Consider the following 21,929-nt stretch of genomic DNA (forward strand, 5'->3'; position numbering starts at 1 on the left):
GTCAGGCATGTGAAGCGGGCTCTGGTGTAGCTGTGGAAACCTATTTGCCATGGAGGCAGAGCTCCACTGGGGAAGAATGAATAATGGATCAAGGAAAAATGGGAGCTTCAGCTGAGCGCTCTGACCTCAGAGCGATTCAGCGAAAGGAGCTGAGGAATAGATGTGTGTCTAGCGTTGTAACTGATACTTCAGTCCCCTATCCTGCTTTCTTTTACTAAAATAAACCCTCTCCTGATCTAATTTGATTCCATTTTGTTCTCGCCGCTCATGGGGGGAGACACACTTACTGCATGTTTGAATAATACCGTCCTTCACCCAGGCACACAAGCTTTCACTTTCTGTGGCCTAATTCTGTGTCACTGAAAGGAAACATATAGGCTCATCATAGCAGGCTATGACCTTGTTTTATACCGTGAGCAGGTGGGGAATGATGTGTCTCTGTGCAGAGGTGTATATGATACAGAAAGCCAGCATGGAGTGACCCATTCAGGGACGTTTCGTCTGTACTTTTAAGAATTCAGTGAAAGCTCAGGTGAGCATGGAGTTGTGGATGAAATGTGACTTTTTCACCTCGCAGCACAAACAGGTTTTGCAGAGACAGAAAGAGCGAGAGTGTGAGAGAGGAAGAGACAGGGGGTGAGGTAGAGTGTGTCGGTTCCCAGGCGAGTGGCTCGACATACAGGATGAGTGTGGTTAACATACACACAGCAGGACATGAGCGCTCACACATACAAACACACACACACTAACTGAAATGTGAACTCGCTCGCGCATTCCCACAAGCGTGCTTCAGACAGATAACAGAGGAACCCACACAGAATGTAAAACATCAGATCTGTTTTTCACACACCCACACCCCAATAGAGCTGGTGTTGGGTGCGAGGAAGGTATTTGGCACGCTGTGGCTTGTTTATATGAGTTTATGTTGCTGCCTTAGGTACACAAACAACCATACTTAAGTCTATTTGTGCTACATTCATGTATTGATACTTTTGATTTAAAAAAAAAAAAAAAAAAAAAAAGATTGATTTCATCTGTGAATAAGCCAACAGCGTTTTTATGACCTTTGTACCTTTGTATAATTCAAATATTGATCTTTTTGGTATCTGAAGAAGCCACTGGTTGTGGGCTATAAATGGTGGTGGTGGTGGTGGTGGTGGTGGTGGTGGTGGTGGGGTGTTGCTTCATGCATCTGTCTTGTGTGTACAAATATTAGAAGTGGCACCATCTGCTGGATTGTGTAAACACATCAGTTTATCTTATTACTGCGTTGACACAACCCACTATATCACTATCTGCCTTTACATGTTACCTGCTATAAACTGAAGACCTGTTGTGAAACAAGGTCATGTATGGTAACGACAGATGTCAGCTGCTATGGATTTTTTGAATTATTGAGCTCACACTCTGTTGCATGTGCCGACACAGGAAGGCCATGTCACGTATTTACTCTTGTCTTTACTGTAAATCTAGGGTTTCCACTTAAGATTATTTTCATTAGAGAAGCAGCAAGTTCACACATTTTAAAAGCGAAAGGGTGATGATTACATGAAGACATGAGAATTATGTTTGTGTGAAAGATATTATGAGGTGGAATGAACGCAGAAAGAATTTCACAAGATCTCTGGGGATTTTTCTCATGTCTTTTTTTGTCAGCCAAACCACTTCCTCTGTGCACTGTCTTTATACACATTGGCACATTTACCTGAGTTACGACATGCGCTGCATTGTCCTCAGACAAAAGGAATAAAGTGTGTGTGTTGGCATGTGCATGCTGCCGTCGGCTGTGTTTACAAGCTCCACTCTGCTTGTGTTAAGACTACTCGTCTTGAGTGGTGGCTGGAGGGCTGTGTGTGGAGTGCAGAGATCATTATCCCTCAGTGGGCTGCTGCACCGCTCTGCTTCGGCGCTCACCACAGGATAAAAATTAATATTGAAATTAATGAATAAATCATGAGCGCTCATCTGGACCAAACTGATGCAATTTGGATATTCTCGGTGTCATTACTGCTTATTCTCAGGGCATTTCAGGTGCAGTGTAAAGTGCATTACCCATGTTGTAACCCTCCCTTAGCATATCAGGGGAGAGGGCTTGCCTCTGTCTCCTGCTGCTCACATCAATATGCAATTAAGCACTCCTGGAGTTCTCTCTCCAACCCCCCTCTCACTGTCTTTATGGTGCATAATAAACAGATGAGGAGATATTAGTCCTCCGTCAGCACTTTCCTAACTAGGCCTAATGTGGTCTCTCTATTTGGGGAATCACATCGCTCTCAGTCTGATTAAGTCCTCGAGGCAGGCAGGAGATTCTCCCCGGAAAGGACGGATGATACAGAGCAGGAGACAGAGGAGGGACGGCGACCCTTGCGCCCTGACCTGACAGGGGCCATAATTAATGTGGTGATAATGGGCTAGGTATGTGGGGGCTGGATTTATCACTTAATTGCATCAGTTTGAGGTCAGATATTACAGCATTAGACGTAAAAAATACTACCGTAGGAGATGGAAATTCCTCAGCAGCACACGACTGTCCTCTATCAAAGGTTTGAGTGTAGCCAGGCGCAATTGACAGAAGGGAGCGAAGGAGTGAACGCGGGTCAGGAGGAAGAGAAAAATTAGAGCTGGCAGGGCGAAAGAAATGCAGAGGTGACGAGGTTCAGTCTGGTTCGCTGATCGCGCCCTGTCAAAACTTGAGCACTGGAAACAACAGTGTTGTGGTGGAAAGGCCAAAGGTCTGCTCTTGTTTACACTGACGATGAGGTATAATTGCATGTAAGATGTGAGCACGAGCCAACGCAGGACCATTGGATACTCTCTGCATTGACTTTCTTGGCATGGAAATATAAGATCAGTAATGACACTGGATTTCGATGCACTCCCGGTGGTGATGATGGTGTTTTTAGACAAATGTGATGTGAGAGAGAGAGAGAGAGAGAGAGAGAGAGAGAGAGAGAGAGAGAGGGAGAGGGAGAGGGAGAGGAATAAGGAGCAAGAGGGAGGAGCTAGAGCCAGAGTTAAACCCTTGAAATCATCAAGCATTAGAGATTGTTAGCAGAGTATGAGGAGGTGGCATGTGTCTTAAACCGCAGTACACTAGACACAGCGGGGACAGACAGGGTCAGTGCCTCAGAGGTGCACATTTCTTTAAAAAAAGAAGTCAAGAAAAGAGGTTAGCAGCACAGAATGAGATGAAGGGTGGCAACTGCACCCAGGCCACAGGTTGACTGGCTGGTTTAGGGCGTAGTCTTGCATAGGAACAATTTCTGCAGTGCATAGAGACGTAATCACACGTTTTACAGACGTGATGAAGTACAGCGCAATAGGAAACTGCTTGCAAGATGTGGATCTATCTGTCTCAGTAAAAATAAGCCATGAACACAGTTAAGATAAGTGTGTTAGCTTGTTTCTTTCCATCCAGCAGATAACAATTATCAGAAGCTGCTGCTGGTTGTTTTTTGGCGGCTGTGCAATCACGCGGCGGGCAGCTGTTTCACCAACATATGCATATTTATTAAGCAAAGCACTCTGTGGCTGATGATTGAGATATTTGCTAGAATTGGAAAGCAATAAAGATGAAAAGCATTCCTACTTAATGTTATGTTATGGATCCTTGACAGCTCCTCTGAAGGCTTACTGTATGCGTATAGGAGTGTGTCGTTTGTGCAGAGTGTGTGGACAGCACACAATGTGAGAGGGTTTTAAGGGCTCTCATGGTGTGTGCTGTCTCATTTCTCCTCCTAATGAAAATTATTTGTTTGATCACAGCGCTCTCACTGAACAAGCTAAATTATACATGCCCTCATAAAGGGAGGCGTCTTGTTCATGGTGTGTTTTGATTTGATTTAGACTTAAGTGCATTTTAAATGAAGGAGGAACTCTCCCACTGGGCAGCACCCAATTTTGGTTTATTAAGTATCAAATTCTGCCAGTTTAGCCAAACCTGTTCTACTTTTCATATTTCTGTTTGATAAGGTGATGCCACTTTAAACATTTTCCTCAGCAGTGAAAACAAACAGAAAAGCTGATACTGGTGCTACGACTCAGCGATGGGCAGCTTAGTGCCTCAACATATCGGCTGGTTGGGTTTTGTTACAAGCAGCGACTGCAGCTGTCAGTTCTTCTACTGTGGTTGAAGGTGCGAAATCACTCCCTGTAGTCTTTGCTTTAAACTAGATCCTGCACCTAAAATCAAACCTTTCTTGGTTTCACACCCCTGAATTTGACATTCTGAAGTAAGGTGTTCATCGCACATCAGAGTCTTTTAATTTATTTTGACTCACATCTGTCAAGCATGCTACAGTAGTCATCTGATTCCGGCTTCTGCTCCTCTGGTGTGAGACACAGTGTATCTGAGTCCCTACCAGAGATGCGATAGGACACATCAGGCTCAGCCAGGCCTCGCGTCCTTTTTCGTTATTGCACTCAGCTTATTGAAGGGCTTCCCCTGGCACAGGAACAGAGGCTCTCGCTAATATCAAAGCAGTCTCTTTGATGCGGATTTGTGAAACGCCTGAGAGCTGCAGGGCCAGAGTCACCTCATGGTGAAAGAGCAGAGATTTAGAAGTGTATGTGCAGTCTGCGTGTGTGTGTGTGTGTGTGTGTGTGTGTGTGCGTGTGATTGATAAACTGAGATAACCAACAAGTGGCTCAGTGAGCAGCGCCCTATTTACACCTGTTCATTTTATGTAACTTTCATGTAGAGCTGGACAGAATGTATCTAAGACATAGACTGGATAATGGACTAGCCACTTTGACATCACCCATCAGTTTGTGGACTCCTGTTTTGAAGCCATGAGTTTGGCATTTTGGCCATCGCCATCTTGGATTGTTGGAGCCAGAGGTGACTCATGGTATGTGGAGGAGAGGGTGGAGCTGTGGAGGAGTGAGGGCGGTTGAGCGACTTGAAGTAGCTGAGGTGAGGCCTCGCAGACAGCCTGTCACTCAAAGTGGCAGTGCTTTTAATTATGCACAACTTAAAGCCGCGTTAAAATTTAAACGGGTGAGTTATTTAAAAATTAACCCCACGTACAGCTGTCATGAAGGGCGAATTAGCTATCAAGACCAAAAAAACATTTTTTGTGCCAGGCTGTAAACGTGTATTTCTGCTGTAAAGCTGAGCATTTTAACATGGGGGTCTATGAGGACTGACTTGCTTTTGGAGCCAGCCTCAAGTGGCCATTTGAGGAACTGCAGTTTTTTTGCACTCCAGCATTGGCTTCATTTTTCAGCCCCGGTGGTCTAAGAACATCTTCTCAAAACCAGACTCAGACTACAGGAGTTTGGGACAAATTTATTCCCAAGACTCCAGACAATAAGAGGAGAAATCGGTCTGGTAATATTCGAGCAGGCTCATCAGGGCTGCCCAGATAATTTCAAACATGTTTGACATTTAGAATTAAAAATCTGAATTATTACAGCTATGAGTACATCAGTATGGAGCAGCTGATGGTGTTGCCAAGCAACAATAAATATTCTAGCCTTTGAGGCTAACATTAGCTAAATCTCACATTCAGCTCTCGCTGAAGAATGAACAACTTGTGTTGACCGCGTCTCCCCAACCATGTCCTCATCCGGACTTGTTTAGCCTTCTGCTTTTTTTATCTGTAAAGCATTACAGCAGGTTGTTGCACCATGTCAGCCTCTATAATTTTTACATCTGTTTCCCCATGAAATCAGGGGAGGTGGTGCATTCATGCTCCCTCTGGCATCATTTTAATAATATCCTGTGGTGTGTGATGCACCACTGTTTTCAAATCTTGTAGTCAGTTTGAGAGTAGAGAGAAGAACATCTGTCAAGTTTCTCCTTATGTGCGTGATGCAACCCAATTCAAAATCAGTCAGGATTTTAAAACTCCTGTAGTCTGAGTTTGGCATAAGCATTTTAGTCCATTATGAATTTCACCCCCAGTGGTGCTGTGGAGCATTTTTACAGTTTGTCCCTGTTTTGTTTGTTTCTTTTGCATACATATAAGGATACACATAAGTTTATGCAAGCACGAGCCAGCTGCAGACTGCACATTACTGCCAGGAAAATAATGAAAATATGTGGTGGGATGACAACAGATTGATCCGAGTAGATTAACAAAATGATTAATCCGCATTCTGCTCAAAATGTAATGTTACTGTCAAATAACTAAGGTTTGAGCATGCAACTAGCTAGCTAACACTAAGTCCATGATGAGATTTGTTTCTACAGATTTTGAATTAAAGATATTAATTTAGTTTAGTTATGCTAATACAGCTAATTTAGACTCCTATAGGAAAAATATCTAGCTCTTATGCTGCTAAGTCTTCCACTATGTTCACCAGGTAGTCGCTAACTTTATCTGTTAAACAGCAACAGCTATCCAAACCCAAGACACAATCATTGGTGGAAACAGACACTGCACTAATTTATAGAAAGACTTAAAAGATGCTATAATAATATAAGAAATTCTGCACCTATTAGCTTCTGGATGCTCAAGATACAAGAAGTGACCCGGTGTAAATGTGGCCCTTCTATCCTGAAGCTAAGATTTGACTTGATGTCTCACATCCAACTCGCATCTCGTGGGATTTTTCTTGTTGCGTCTTTGCTTCACTCAAATGTGATTCAAAACAAGATATCAATTGCAATTGTAGTTTTAATGAACCCAACATTTCCATCCTATGATTTAACTTCGTAAGTTGCTGTTAGTTGACTTGTCTTGTCATGACACTGAAGTATACTTTTAACCTGAGGAAAGAAAACTTGTTCCTGACTTCTGCTGCTCTGTAGCCCTTGCTGTGGGACGCTAGTTGAACCAAGGCTCCGGCCTTTTGAAAAGAGACTCACTGACTTGTGTGCTCATATTAATGCCTCAAGTGCTTTTGTCCGCTCTGCTCCACAGATCTGGAAGAGTGCGCAAGTCAACTGTCTTTGTCGTCTGTGTTTGCCGTGAACTCCAGCCTCTCCAAATGTCATCCTGAATCAGGCTCTGCTGCAGTGCTTTGTACATGAGTCAAGCTGTCTCATCCCATCGCAGTTGTCTCTGTCTCTGTGGTGAAGCACATGTGACATTTTAACTTGAGTGTTTTTTGTGGCATGCAGAGCAGAACGAGCTGCTGTTCTCACTTTCCTCAGTGGTGGCGTCACAAGCAGTGGCGCACGATCAGGACAATTTAGCTGCTATTTTAGAGGTCATAGGGCCATTTAAAGGAATATTCCACCTTTGTGTAACAATTACTCACCCCATGTTACCTTGAATACACGAAGAAAACTTTGTTTTTCTCACAAGCGTGCACATTTACATTTGATCTCTGCTTGTGCGTTCCATTGAAATCCCACCTCCCAGTTCGTTCATTGGCCAGCAGTTCTGCTGTCACTCCTCCACCCCAAGCCTGACTTCCTGGCCAATGAACAAGCTTGGAGACAGGATTTTAATGGAATGCATAAGCTGAGTTTAAATGCACACGCTTGCCCAAGCGCGCTACTCATCCATGCTTGATACTGTTTATGCAGAAGTGTTTTATATAGTAAGGTCTTAGCTTAGTCAAAAAAGCATGTGTTTTGGTACTGAGCATACGACTGATGTGAGAGTTTGTAAATGCATGTTATGACATGGTTTTGCTGTTGTTAAACACAGCCACCATTTTAACCAATTCATCAAGAATTATTTCTGTTTTTGGATTCTTTGTTTAAATGCGATAAAAACAAAGTTGTCCTTATGAATTCAAGGTAACAGAGTGAGTAATTTTGAGGATGAAATATTCCTTTAAAGAATGTGAAAAATATATTTTTTGTTCTTTAAAAAAGAATGGATTGGCACAACATAAATCACCCCTAGCGAGAGAGAGGAGATGATTAGTGTTTTCCTTTTTGATGTCTCCAAATGGCCACTAGAGGTGGTAGTATGACTCTGAATGAATGTATAATGTGGGCTAGTCACTTTCTGTGGCCATGAGGTGCTTTAAAAACACCAGTCCAGAAAGTCATTTTTTTATTTCCTTTTGTAGGGTTCCTGCTCTCCCAGTAAAGAACCTGACTGGATCTGGACCAGTGCACCCAGCACTAGCAGGTTAGTCAATATTCATTATAGACCATCTGCTTAGAAAACAACAAAGAAGAGTGTCTTTTTGTGTTCAAACATTTGATCTTGAAAGACGCTCACAATCAGTGCTTTTTTCACTCTTCTGTGTGTGTGTGTATGTGTGTGTGTGCTGTCCATATGCATCAGGTATGACAGGTATCCTGATGTGCGCTGCAGGTCTGCCGGTTTGCCTGACTCGGGCCCCCAAGCCCATACTGCATCCACCACCCATCAACAAGAGCGACATGAAGCCTGTGCCAGGGATCAACGGCATGCGCCGCAAAACCAAGAAAAAGCACCTGAGGAGAGGTAAGATGGAGGGAATCAGTAAGATGAGAGGAGGAAACAATATGAAAACAAAGAGGTGGAAATGCTACCATTGTATTTTATAGTGGGTTAGCAAATGCATTTGAAATGCAATGATAAGAGGAATAGACCAACCACTGTTTCCAGATCAGCTCTCTGTAAGTCTGATATTTAGCATGTAAACTAAACCAAAGCTGTTTTTTATTGTGATCAAGGCTCCATAATTGTTCTGTAAATGCCTCCCATTTAAGCTCCGTGAGGCTGTTTAAATCAATCTAACCTCACCCAAGGTCACTGATGATTCGTTAGGAAAGCATTCCTGTACCTTTCAAAACGTTCCCATAAAATGTAATGATGATTGCTAGTTCAAATTTATGAGCAAATGCGGTGTGTGTTACTGTAACTCTTTTATAGGTGTCACACTCCATGCAGATTGACAGAAGCCGTCGTAAGGAAAGTAATTAACAAGGGACTGTTGTACTGAGCTGGTTTGAGAGAGGATCTGGTGTTTAGTTGGACGGCTTTGTGCTTGAATAACTGCTGGTCGATGGAAGCCGTGGAAACCGCCGGCCTCCCAAGAGAGTCTTTGTCCTAATTGATCAGTGAGGCTGCTGGGTTTTCATCTCTACACCGTGGTTGTCCTCTTCAACCCTTCAGAGCAGACAATGCAGCAGCACTTTATTTTATGGGTCCTCATAGTTTACTATAATTTACTACGAAAGAACTGATATGTGATTGTAAATTTATAGGAACGTGGATTATGTCTCCAATTTAATGATAAATGAATAATGACTAAATATTTAGCAGGCTTTAAATGGAGCAGTCTATTAATGAAAACTCATCTGAAAATAATTTCTGAGTAAGTCAAGACTCTGCAGTCATGCTAGCAGCTCTGTGAGGCTTTAAGGGCCCTGACAGAGCCGACGGTCCGCTGTCAGTCAATGCTGGGCTGTCGATGAACTTCTGTTGCCCTACTCTTTGTGGTGTGTCCTGCACCATTGGCACTAGTCAGCCTTTGTTGGCTGTTTCTAGATTGATTCAGGATGGCGATGTCAGACTTGGCGAAGCCTGTGAGTGAAATCACTCTGATTGGCAGTTGAACCATGCATGTATAAAGACACCTGGTTACAGCGTTGGAGGCGGGACCCCATTAATTCATTCATTACAGTTAACTCTCAAATATGGTTATCAAACACTTGTGACAAACATAACGGAGGCAGGATATCTTACAGTTTAACAATAACCTTTATTGTCAAAAATGACATCAGTACACTGAAACAGTAAATTTCACTGGGAGTTTAATATTACTTCAAGCATCTTTAACCCCTTTTTCACTGCCTGTTCAAGGCCGGATTATTGTGTTGTTATAACGGCGTGCTGTATATAAGATACGATCGCGGAACGGGGGGCAGCATTGTCTTGCCTTTAGACCACCATGGGAGGTAGAAAAGGTGCAGAAACGGTGTCTGTATAAACAGGACAGTCAGCAGGACGGGATCATGGGTGGCATGGGTGTGACATTTTGACAACGTGTCATGCGTGCAACCCACCGCAGGAGATTTAAAAAGCAGCCAATAGCAGTTAGTGGCTAACTCAAAGAAGAACAGCGGACGTAAATGTCCGCAAATTCAGAAAACAATGAGATTTGTGAGCTTTTTTTCCCTCCAAGCAGAGGGTGACATCAGCCTCCATATAACAAAGATGGTAAATGATTGTCATTACCATGTTAATGCCATTGTTAGTGTTTGTAAAGCGCTGCCGACACGTATGTCATATGTCACATTAGAGGCTGACGCTGTTGTGTTTCATGTCATGTCCATCTCTCCTCTTTTTATTCCGTGATGCCAGCAAGCTGTCTATAACTCCATAAAGAAGCAGCATGAGGCGACTGTTGTTTTGTTTCTGTGTAAAAATGCAAATAAAAAAAAAAAGGCATGAAGAAGGGACTTTGTAGCGGCTCTATGTCTGTTTAAAAGAGCTTCTTTTCTACATTATGTCCTATAAATAAATAAATAAATAAATCTTTTCATCATGGTGTATATGGGACAACATAAACACCATTACCAATATAACTGTGATAGGCCAATATCAGCCGACAGATGTATTGGTCAGGCAAATTACATAGCTCTTTACAAGAAACTCGCTAGAAACTATTAGGAAATTGACATTTTAAAATGTGTTACCAGTGACACTGTAGATTGACAAAGGAGGCAGCAGCCAAATGTGCAACCTGTGTGTGCTGCCTGCAGACAGAGTGTGAACTCAGAGATACTGGACAGCTGTAAGGAAAATGGAAATGTATTTTTTCTTGTGCAGAGAGATTTGGACTTATTCTGCTCTGCTTTCTGTACAGAAAAAGGTCAGACAGGCTTTTGATCCGGCTAATGAAGCCATCACATAGCAATAGCGTAAAATGCGTAATTGAGTCTCTTCTGTCTTTCTCCTCCTTTTTTCTTGTTTTCTCTCCTCCCTCTCTTCACAGCTCTCTGCCTCCTCTGTCTTCCTTATCCTTTATACCTTAACATTTTTTTTTTTTTTTTGCTCAGTCAATCTCTCTCCACCGCTCTCCCTCCCTCTGTTCGCTGCCTGTCCCTCAAATGAACAAACAAAGGCTCCGGGGGAAAAGAGGTTGCCTGTAAGCGTATTAGGGGTGTAAGCTGTGGGTGTGCTCTCAGCCATGCTAGCCTGGTTGCACACAGGGATTATCAGAGAGAGTGGGGATGGCTGGGTTGTTGTGTGCCAGTTTGAAGGTGACCTCCTCTTCAACATCACAGACATGTATACTACATTCACATGCATACTCACACTCTTATCAGAAAAAAAAAAAAAACGTGGGGCTGCAGTCACGCTCAGGCCAGAGCTGCCACTGAAACTGATGAAAGTTTGTCATCCATCAAGATCTAGCTGTTATTCTCTTGTGTTCAAATGACAAGCAAATGCCATCCAGTGGCCCATCTTTCCCTTTTTCATATTTACTTGTGTGATACGTGGGTGTAAGTAAGTGGCAGGATTGGCTTTTCTTGAATGGTCATCTCATTTTTCTTATGCTTTATTCTATGACAAGGCAAAAACCCAGAGGACGTGGTGCGAAGATACACAGAGAAGATTAAAGTGGTGCCAGATGAGGTAAGAAAAAGACACAAAATACACACACACACACACACACACACACACACAGATGACTTAAAAGTTTTGTCCCCACCGAGAGATGCACTCTGTGACCGTTTGATGTCCTAACCGAGTGTGAAAGTCTCATAAATACACAGTCATGTAGAATAGCAGTTGAAGTATTTTGGTTGGCTATTCCAGGACTGTACCATCTGCATGGAGAGGCTGGTCATGTCGTCAGGCTATGAAGGCGTCCTGCAGCACAAAGGCATCAAGCCAGAGCTGGTGGGCAAACTTGGCAAGTGTGGGCACATGTACCATCTGCTGTGCCTGGTGGCCATGTACAACAATGGCAATAAGGTGGGTAAAAGCTTGTGAGCCAGACGATGTTATGATGTCACTCTAGGCTCAAATTATAAACTCGCGATGTCTTACCGGATTGCATGGCACTGGCAGTTGATCGGCCTTCAGTATTGTTGTACACAGATGGGGATCTTACACAGTCTTACCAGATCAGTCATGCCGGTCTTGACAGCACAAGAATTTTATAAATTTTACTCATTTCATTTCAGTTTACTTGCATGGAATACAAAGCAGCATGGCTCTAAAGCAGGAGAGCCAAATGCAAGCAGATTTAATGAGCAGCTATAACAAAAGTTGGTCTAATGATATCAAATGAGTCTATCAATTACTTTTAAAAAGCCAGATCACACAAACAGCACAATATTGTCTCACTTACCTCTGGTGGTGTGTAGCCATGTAGGCAGTTTTGGTTTTATTTGTCCTGGTTTTGAAATAACCCCCTTTGAGATTTCTGCTTTCACCACCTGTTGTGGCGGTCACAACATTGACAGACATATTCCCTCAATAACATCCTTTCAACAGCTTTCTTTGGGGATAATGTTTTTTGTAGAAAGTTGAATAGAAGGTAACAAGATTGTTGTTTCTGGAAATTCATGTTGCTGTCGAATTTTTCTAAAGTGGTAGTGACTGATTTTGTGGCCACTTGGGGGCAGCAGTGACATATTATCTATCACCTTAGAAATTTGATATGACCAATACCTTAGCAAACAGGTGCCCATTGACACATCCAGCAGATACAAAGCAACATTAGTGTTTATTTGTTTGTAGTGACCCAAAAAATCTATTATTTTAGCTCTAGTCTGCAATCCAGCACATACCATCCGCGCTTGCATGAGAGAAGATAGCTCTCCAAACCAGCAGACAGTGGTCGTCTTTAATCATCATTCCAAAAGGGAAACCTGAAGACCCTCATGACACTAGTTAGCCAGTTAGCACATTATCAACACAATCCACTGTTGAAAGAACAGAGCATATTTATCATGTGCCAGTGAGCAATAACACAAACCATCAGGAAACGTTTCTACTTATGACCTCAGTGGCTGAAGAAAAATCATCATACCTTTGTTTCGGTCTCACTTCCTCTTGACTTTAGCTGTTTGTTTACTTTCCTCACCTCCGCTTCTCTTCTGGTGCACTGAGCTGAACTGCCAATCAGAGGGATTTGATTCACCGACAGGTCCTGCTGTCTCTAATGATGATTCAACATGCTAAATTGGCTGAAAAAATTGACCAACCAGCCATTGGTTGAAAAACACTGAGTGATGGCCGACTGATAGCTTGTTGTTTCAGGGCCTTTAAGCTGCTAAATTTTCCACTTGGTTCTCTAGCCAATTGCTAACTTTGTCTTTCTGCTGTTTGGTGCTGGGCAGTTAGCATACAGTGGGTTTATTTAAATTTGTTTTACTTAAACAGCTGCCTGTGGCTTGGCATGAGGTTGATGAGACGAGCGAGAGTGAACCAGAACATTACATAGTATAAAACCAAAACAATGAGCTGAAATGCTCTGCAGATCTGAGGGGAACTGCAGAGTTGGGTGGTCATTTCTTTGTGGGTTCATCATCATAGAGGAAACCTTTCACATTACAAGCTGTCATTTGATCATCATTGCAATGAATATATTGATAAGTGCAGCTTTAAAGGTCCAGTGTTGAGGATTTAGGGGGAAATACAAATGTTTTTGTTACCTTAGAATGAGCTGTTTCTGTCTACGTTCGGAGCAAGTTTTCATCCATGGAGTCTGTCATGTTGTTTCTACAGTAGCCCAGAACAGATAAATCAAACACTGGCTCTCGATGGGGCCATTCACCTTCTCACATCAGCTACCGTAGCTCTCCTACACACTTGGCACATGGAAGAAGTTTCACTTTTGCAACCTTACTGCTTGATGCAACTTTATCCTACACACTTGAACTGTAATGGGCAAAGCACTGGAAGATTTGCATTTGCCATAGCTGCGAACCTCACCGCTGGATGCCACTAAATCCTACACACTGGACCTTTAAATACGAGTTTGCTCTCAGAAGGAATACTTCATCCCCCAAATCATCATTTGTACATTGATTACTTACCCCATGTTACATTATACTGCATGAGTTGAGTGAGAGTTTGTAAATGGATGCTTTGATGATAGTTTTGTTGTTTAACACAGACCTATTGCGCTCCAATTTATCAAGGTTTTCTTTCTCAGTTTTTAAATTCTTCTTTTATCGAAGGCATGCGTGAAATATGAAGTTTATTCCCCAAATTCAGCGTAACGCGGGTTGAGTAATCAATATACAAATGATCATTTGGAGGGTGGAGTATTCCTTTAAGCACCACAGCCTGTATGTCATTCATGTCCATTATTTTAGAATGAAGGCAGAAATCTCAGAAACAGATATGTCAGTATGCAAATAAAACTAAAACTATATGCATGTGTAGATACCACTACAGATGACATTAAAAATTATTTGTAATTTGGGTGAAAGCAATCTGACACACAGCAAAAAATGCCAGTGTCATCTTATTGTATTATTAATGCCATACCATTCTTTTTTTTAAACCAGGATGGCAGTCTTCAGTGTCCAACATGCAAAACCATCTATGGAGAGAAAACAGGCACCCAGCCTCCTGGGAAGATGGAGTACCACGTCATTCCCCACTGCCTGCCTGGCTACCCAGACTCCAAGACCATCCGCATCGTCTACGACATTCCTGCCGGGATCCAGGTCAGAACCGTGTCACCTCACTAAATCCGCCATGCTGCCTTTGTGCCCTGATCCACTGTCTCTTCTCTCTCTCTCTCTCTCTGTTCCCTTTCTACTACTGCAGCTTATCCGCTTTAGTTTGACGGACGGTTATCAGTGCAGGAAGGTGAGGTGTTGTGGCTGTGTAAGTCACTGGGGAAACAGCATTCTTAGAGATCACACAGTGGTTCTGGGCAGACATAGATTCCACCATCTACTAATTTGCAGGTTTTTTTTAAAATAATTAATTAATCATTTAGTATATATCAAATAAACAAGTAGATTTTTAAAATAACAACCAAATGAAGGTCATTTTGACTTTCCATCACATCGCAGTGGAGAGGAGTGTGTGTTTTCGGCAGCCTGCGTTTGTGTTGGTGAGATGAAAAGGTTTCATATTTCATCCTGACTGCTGAGAGGAGCTTTAATAGAGTCAATAAACTGACCTTTTTCCACCAGAGGAACAGGCTTTAGTGTCCCAGTGGACAGAGAATAGTGGGGATGACCTAACCACTCAGGTCAGCACAGAAGCACTATCACCAGGGAACATCTCTGCAGGTGTCCTGCCTCTTTTTCTCCTTTCGCTCCTCAGTCCACACTCTAAAGAACAGTTTTAGTTGAGTTTAGAAAGGTAATATACAGCTCTGTAAAAGGCTTAAGTGGCAATCTTGGGAATTTCAGCCCTGGTTGATTTGGTGACACCAGTAGTTTGTGGTGGTAACAGCAAATGCAGTTTAATGATACAGTGATCTGATTTTACACCGCACACGACATGCATCTGGGGACAGCAGGGAATAGTGAAATTGGCTGGTTACCTTACTCAGTTCGAAGGTTTGAGGTTTGCAGCCTCTCGCATGCAGCTCTCAATCAAACAGCTCACTGTGGCTGCTTCTTTGGTTGATGCTCAACCGCAGTAAGTGCTAAGTTCACTGAAAAACACCGTACATTTCCTGTGACTCTTTCATGATTAAAGTCAACTCATGTTTTGCCACTAAAGTGCTTTTAATGTGAAGCTGCAGCAGGAGGAAATGTTTGCATTAGCAGCAACTTTACACAACATGTTTTCCTCAATGTCACCACAGTTTACAATACTACAAATCAAAAAAATATTGCAATACTTTCATCAGTGGGCCATAGGCTCAGTCACCATTGTGATACACTATTCATAGTGACTAATGACCTTTGTTTAAATGCAAATCTTTGAGATCACCACCTGAATTGACAAAAGCAAAACAACATTAGTTACAATCACTAAATCACTGTACCTTCAGTATCTTTTCGGTACCTGCTTTGCATTTAGATGTTGTTGTTGGTCTGCCTCATTGTGCTCCATGTTTTTTCCACTTAAAAAAGGCAGGAAGGCAGTCATTGTAAAAAATGTGACATTTTAATTTGCCCAATTAGTGTGCCTATTAAAGGCAGAAAACCACACAAAAGACTTGGAATAACAGCTACTTGTTTGCAACACAATTTAAACCTCACCAGCAATACAGAGCATGATGTGACTAATTTGTCACGACAAAGCAACTGTAACTGTATATGATTCCTTCATTAATAGGGGTGGGCGGGGTAATCTGCAGGAAGAGTTGACAAATATATTTGGTGACCAGTACATCCTCTGCCCTCCTTTGGAAGCCCCTGTGGACATATTAGGATTTAATCAAGCATTTTTCTCACACTGGAGCCTTGAGAGCAAATTTCTAAAATATGATACTTGAAGAGATAATTGGATATTTACACTAGCATGTCTCTCTAATGATGAGGGCCAAGCCATGCGGACAATAAAGCTCATCCTGTGGGTGCTGTTGACATTTCTCACACAGTTAAGTCGTAATTGGAAGAGAAGGAGTTGTAACGTTTGTTTTTGCTTTTGACTTTTTTTTACCAGACCAATGAGCACCCCAACCCCGGGAAGAAGTTCAGTGCGAGAGGGTTCCCTCGACACTGCTACCTCCCTGACAACGACAAAGGCAGGAAGGTACGCTCTTACACCGGTCCAAGAAAACAATGACCTAAAACTAAAGGCTCAACAAGCATTAAAACCATGTGGGATTCCAGTGCTCCCTGGTGCATAGAATTTCTTTCTTCAGAGGGGAAAGCTTTTCTGCTCTACGGGCAATCTGTGTGTGTAGATTTTGCTTAACGAAAACTTAAAGTTACTTATGTAACCCTGGTTCTCTGAGTAGCATGAGTGAGCATCAGTTTATGCTATGAAAGAGGACTTACCTTGGTGTTACCTCCTTCTTGCTACAGAGGTATAACAACTTCCTTCTCCACCCTCTTTTGTCTCTCCAGGTCCTGAAGCTGCTGATCATGGCCTGGGACCGACGCCTCATCTTCACCATCGGCACGTCCAGCACCACCGGTGAGTCGGACACAGTGGTGTGGAACGAGATTCACCACAAGACAGAATTTGGCTCCAACCTGACCGGCCATGGCTACCCAGACCCCAACTACTTGGACAACGTCCTGACAGAGCTTTCGGCCCAGGGGGTCGGTGAGGAAAACCTGAAAGACTGATTGCCAGCTGAGCTGGTACACAGGAACACAACCCACCATGCCCCGCCGTCTCCCAGAGAACAGGACGCTGCATGACGGGTCAACAAGCAGCCGACAAGTCTTTACTCCCCACAAACAAAAACAACCTGCAGAAGTGGTGGCACAAGAGCAACGGAAGCAAAATAAATGACGTGGTTATGGTCAATATTTTGATTTGTATAACCTAAGAATCTCCCCTTGCTGTCTCTTGATCCATGCCTTGAGCATGTTGTGTTCATGCCAAATTTTCTCAGAGGGTTGAAGAATGTAAAGACAAGGTGAGATTATAGATTTAGTAAATGGTATTTAACCCCTTAGATTGAAACTGAAACTGTTCCTCTGCACTTGCTGAGGGGCCAAAACTATACAAAGGCATATTTGTAAATGCTGAACTCCAGAATGCATGGCCCAGACTAACGCTGCATAATGAAGGTTGGGCGAATATCAGTAGCAATAGGGTGAGGTGTCAGTAGGCCGGTTGTTGTTTGATATTGTGAAGAGAAATTTAAGAGAATTTCAGCATTGTGAATTATCCAAATGAACTGATTATATAAGTTTCCCTTTTTCTCTAATTATTAATTATTGTTCTGTGACAAGTGGTGAAACTAGGTTTTGTGATTTGAAGGAGGATTAAAGCTTTGGTGATTTGACTGTAAAGTTGCACTGGGCATCTCTGACATTTTCCACTTCTGATACCTTCAGTCAGTTGTTCTGTAAAATGGAAGTGTGCTCCGTAGTGCTTGAAGTAAATTACAGAGAGATAAAGGCTATGAAATATAAGTGTTTGGTAATAAACGTATGTTGTATGGTTAACCTTGCAGACCGGAAAGGAGGAGATGTGAAATAGATGAAACAAGCATCTTACCAGTCAGTTTGATGCTTGTTACGAGGTGTTGTAACTTGACAGGCTGAGGCTGTGAAGCGAGATCTGCTATACTCCAAGGTTAAACTCATTTGTTTTTTTGACACACCGATGACGCTGACCCCTGTGAATATAAGGCCTGCATTATTTTTCTCCCTGTTGGAGGCAAACCCAGGCGTCGGCACGATCCATCATGCTGACCATACATGAGGGGCGAGTGTGTGATTGCGTGCTCTGAGGCAATAATATGCTGGCGTGGTCCTTGAGGAGAAAAGCTGAACATGTTCCTTGCACGTGGACGTTTCTTTCTCAAACACCAACAGTTCTCCCTTGGAGATCTATCACGGGCTCATGCTCGCCTGCAATCCAAAAGTCTCTGGTGAGCTTGTTTGCTGCTGGGCAGTGCACTGGGCTCCACTGCTTGTATAGCGAGCAGAGAAACATCTTATTCCCTGTGTGAGCTTAGTCAGTTGTTAGGGATGATTCTGATGTATGGCCTCACCCCCACTTTCCTCCTCCTCCTCAGCAGCAACAGCGGTAGAGAGCTTCATTCTAGGAGCCATGCAAATGTTGGTTGAGTGTGTAGTTTGCTTGGAACTATTTTTCCTACGCTCTCCTCTTTGCCCCTCAGATATTAGGCCCGTGAGGTAAAGACTTTTTGAAGGTCCTCTGTGGAGATCTTGTGCTGTTTCTTTCCTCTGAGATAAAAGATAACCCAGTGCTGCATAATTCTCCATAAATATATCTGATCAATTTTAATGAGCGGGGGTGTTGATGTAAGGTTTATGGTGTGGGCACCCAGCTGTGAGCTTAATTTTGGAGTGAATCATAGTCTTCCATAGAACTTTGAGGCAACGGTTTTGTTTAATCAGTCGTTTCATTTTTAGGACAATGTTTTCAATTGCAACTAAATCTGTGTTTTTTTTAAGTTGATGTTTATAAAGCGGCTTGCAATGCTTTGAAAAATATATATATATATGATATACATTTGCAGATGTGATATACCTTTAAATTCAAGCTCAATTTGAGTCGATGGTGTAAGTTTAATTTATTTTTATACTCTTCTATATAGAAAATATAAAGATACAGACTGGCCCACATATCTATACACAGGCACATGTTAACATGAATACATAAAATCTGGCAAAGATGAATTTGCCAGTATGTCAGGGACTGTTGAAATATGTACGACATGTTATGGACGTCTTATATTACAAGTAGTCTTAGCGTATGCTGCTGTCGTTACCTTAATGTAGAATCTGTGTAGTTGATCCCCTGGGGGACTCCAATAAATACAGTAAATGTGTCTTTATTATTGGTGGGGGAGTTTTAGCAGCATGAAGATGTCCGCCCCCCCCACCCCTCCATATGGGCCATTTCTCTTTTTCTACTCGTCCAGAACGTGGGAATGGATGCAGTCAGCAATCTTTGCTCAGTTCGAAGGTGAAGCGGCATGCCTGGGTTAAATAGAAGTCACAAATAATATATGGTGTTTGTTTTAGCTAACTGGAGCAACAGATTGAACCTAAGTACACTGAATTACATTTTTTTCAAAGGCCCTTCTATGTCTTTCTTCAAAACACAGCATCGTTTTACAGCTAGAACAGTAACATAAGATGTGTTGATTGTGTGTCCTTGCTTTTCTAAAAGTCTGTTCTGACATACAGCCATGCATTATTCCCACGAATTCAACTGCTGGATGGTTTGTCCAGTTGTTGCTTATTCACCTTAAAAAAAACGGGAAATGTAATGTACCAATGTCTGAATCTAGCCAGCAATGTACGTTGCTAGGTAGCAACAGAGATTAACTATCTCTTTAAGTGTTAAGCTAAAGAGGATATTTCAAACATTAGCTTTTTTTGCTGCTTGTGCAGCCATGAGTACGTAATAGTATCGATAAATACTCAAAATTTAAAAATTTTCAGGGGCTTTCAACCATGTTTCTGTGTAGGATGGACTGGGGGCAATTGTAACCTCTGAAATTGCAGCAATCAGGAGCAAGACAGAGCCATGACACTCTGCACATGCTCTGCAGTAAGGTTGGGTAAGGCTACTTTATTTGTACCAGTAGGTAGATTTGGTTTGTAGTACGATACAAGGCATCCTTATTGACGCACATTTTATAAACACTGTGGTGATCCCTCTCTGTCTGCCAAAGGACAACTGATGTCTCATACTTAATAGGATTAATTACACTTATTTAATTAGGTGTAAAAAAATAAATAAATAAAATAAAAGAAGAAGTAACCACTGTAACAATTTCACTGGCCTCCATGCTGCTTTCTGCTGTTTACTAACCTGGTTTCTGACCCGTCCATCTGCACACGTGCAAATGTTGGTGGATAAAGGGTGAAACATTGATTGTAAAACCATTTGATGATGCTAACAAGTAGAACACAGATACAAGTAACCTTCATAAACATTTCATCCAAATAGTTCAAGGGGTTTTAGTGTAATGACATCAAAACCAAAAAACAAAAATGTTACAATTGCTCCCGACCTCCCCTATTCTCTCCTTAACTTTTGGCACCTGCAGTGGCTAAAACAGACCACTAGAAGTGTTTGTGATTTCTGACCCAGGCGTTGAAAACAGTTATTATTTGTCCTGTTCCATCTCAAGTTTTCTCCTTCACAACCTTTTCGACTCCCTTTATAATACAGGACAGCAAGAGAGAATGCTTCCAACCTATCAGGGAATTTTATCCATGTTAAATGAAGTTTCATTAACCAGAGAAATCCAAATGTTTGCTTCTTCTGCTTTTCCTTTCCATGTGTCGGCCTTGTAGTATGAACGATTGCAGGCCCTTTAGACTTTTCAGGTGTGTACAGACTTATAATGACGAATAAAACCTGGTTTGGTAGGCTGTTTGTCTGATTAAGAAAGAGAGAGATGGTGTTTATGCAATTTACTATTTTTAAGATCTAATACATGATTTATGTGTAGCAAGAAGGCAGACTTTTTTTTTTGTTGTTTTTAAATGACAATGGATGTTTTCTTTATGGGGTGCCTACCTCCAGGATTCTAAACAAAGGGGTCGCGATCCGAAGATGTTCACATGCTATGTATTAGAAAACATATATTTTTGATGTCTTTTTTTGAATGATGATTGTCTCTAAAAGAACAATTACATAACATTGCTGTATTACTCTTATTAAGATTTATTCCATACTATTTTCCATTTGAGTAGAAGTGGGATAAAATGACTATCCCAACATATGAAGTATTTAAAGTTGTACTCTCTCATAGTGTCAACTGCAAACTGTACTTCTGTCTCTAAATGATACCTTAACATTTATACATATACTGTGTGTTTGTATCTGTTTGTCTGTGCGAGTGTGTGTGAGTGTGTGTCGAAACGGATCTTAGGTTCATGTCCTTTAAAGATACAGTAATGTTCTCCTAGAGGTGCATGTTAACCAAACTGTGAGCAAGTTTGTTGACAACGACATAGCTTTTTTGCGTATGAAAACATCATAGCTTCTTTAGAGATATCACCCAGGTCTCCTGGTGATTTAGCACTGTGGTTTTGCATCTTACTCCAGTTAGTTAGAAAGGTTTTTCCGTCTGTTGGATTTGATTTACACACACGGGGACGAGGCAGCGTTTGGCTGCTCTCCTCATTCTTTCAACAACATGTAAAACATCAGAATGTTTTGCATTTGAAGTGCCCATTTTAATTGACATTTTCAAATCATGATTTCTGTGGTTTGAGTTCTCTTAAGCGGTGTCTACATATTGCTATTTAAGATGGTTCACAAAGAGAAATTGAGATCAACTAAAAGCAAGACATAGAGACATTGATTCAACTATAAAGGGCTTCTTAATCTATCGGTCTTTATTGAATTGTGATGACCTTGTTGCATGTTTGTGTGTTTCTTGTGGAAAAATAAATGTACCCTGGACAGGGGTAGTTTGTTTGACCTTTTGTCATCTTGGCTCTCCCTCGTTTTTTCCCCCCACTCTCTGGCATGCCCTCT

The 21,929-nt window shown here is 42.0% G+C and overlaps 1 protein-coding gene across 2 annotated transcripts in view; it reads left to right on the forward strand.

Moving 5' to 3' along the window:
* The window catches only part of LOC126395036 (E3 ubiquitin-protein ligase DTX1-like), a 59,706-nt gene extending 37,828 nt beyond the window's left edge, over positions 1-21,878 (forward strand). For both annotated transcript variants that reach the window (XM_050052239.1, XM_050052237.1), the window contains exons 4-10: positions 7,975-8,036; positions 8,196-8,357; positions 11,419-11,480; positions 11,664-11,822; positions 14,372-14,533; positions 16,440-16,529; positions 16,847-21,878. In XM_050052239.1, coding sequence (XP_049908196.1) covers positions 7,975-8,036; positions 8,196-8,357; positions 11,419-11,480; positions 11,664-11,822; positions 14,372-14,533; positions 16,440-16,529; positions 16,847-17,071 — 922 coding nt within the window. In that variant the 3' untranslated portion in view covers positions 17,072-21,878. The remainder of the gene's footprint in view (positions 1-7,974; positions 8,037-8,195; positions 8,358-11,418; positions 11,481-11,663; positions 11,823-14,371; positions 14,534-16,439; positions 16,530-16,846) is intronic.
* Positions 21,879-21,929: the final 51 nt, after the last annotated feature.

This window comes from Epinephelus moara, chromosome 8, assembly GCF_006386435.1.
Source record: "Epinephelus moara isolate mb chromosome 8, YSFRI_EMoa_1.0, whole genome shotgun sequence".
In the NCBI taxonomy this organism is placed as follows: domain Eukaryota; kingdom Metazoa; phylum Chordata; class Actinopteri; order Perciformes; family Serranidae; genus Epinephelus; species Epinephelus moara.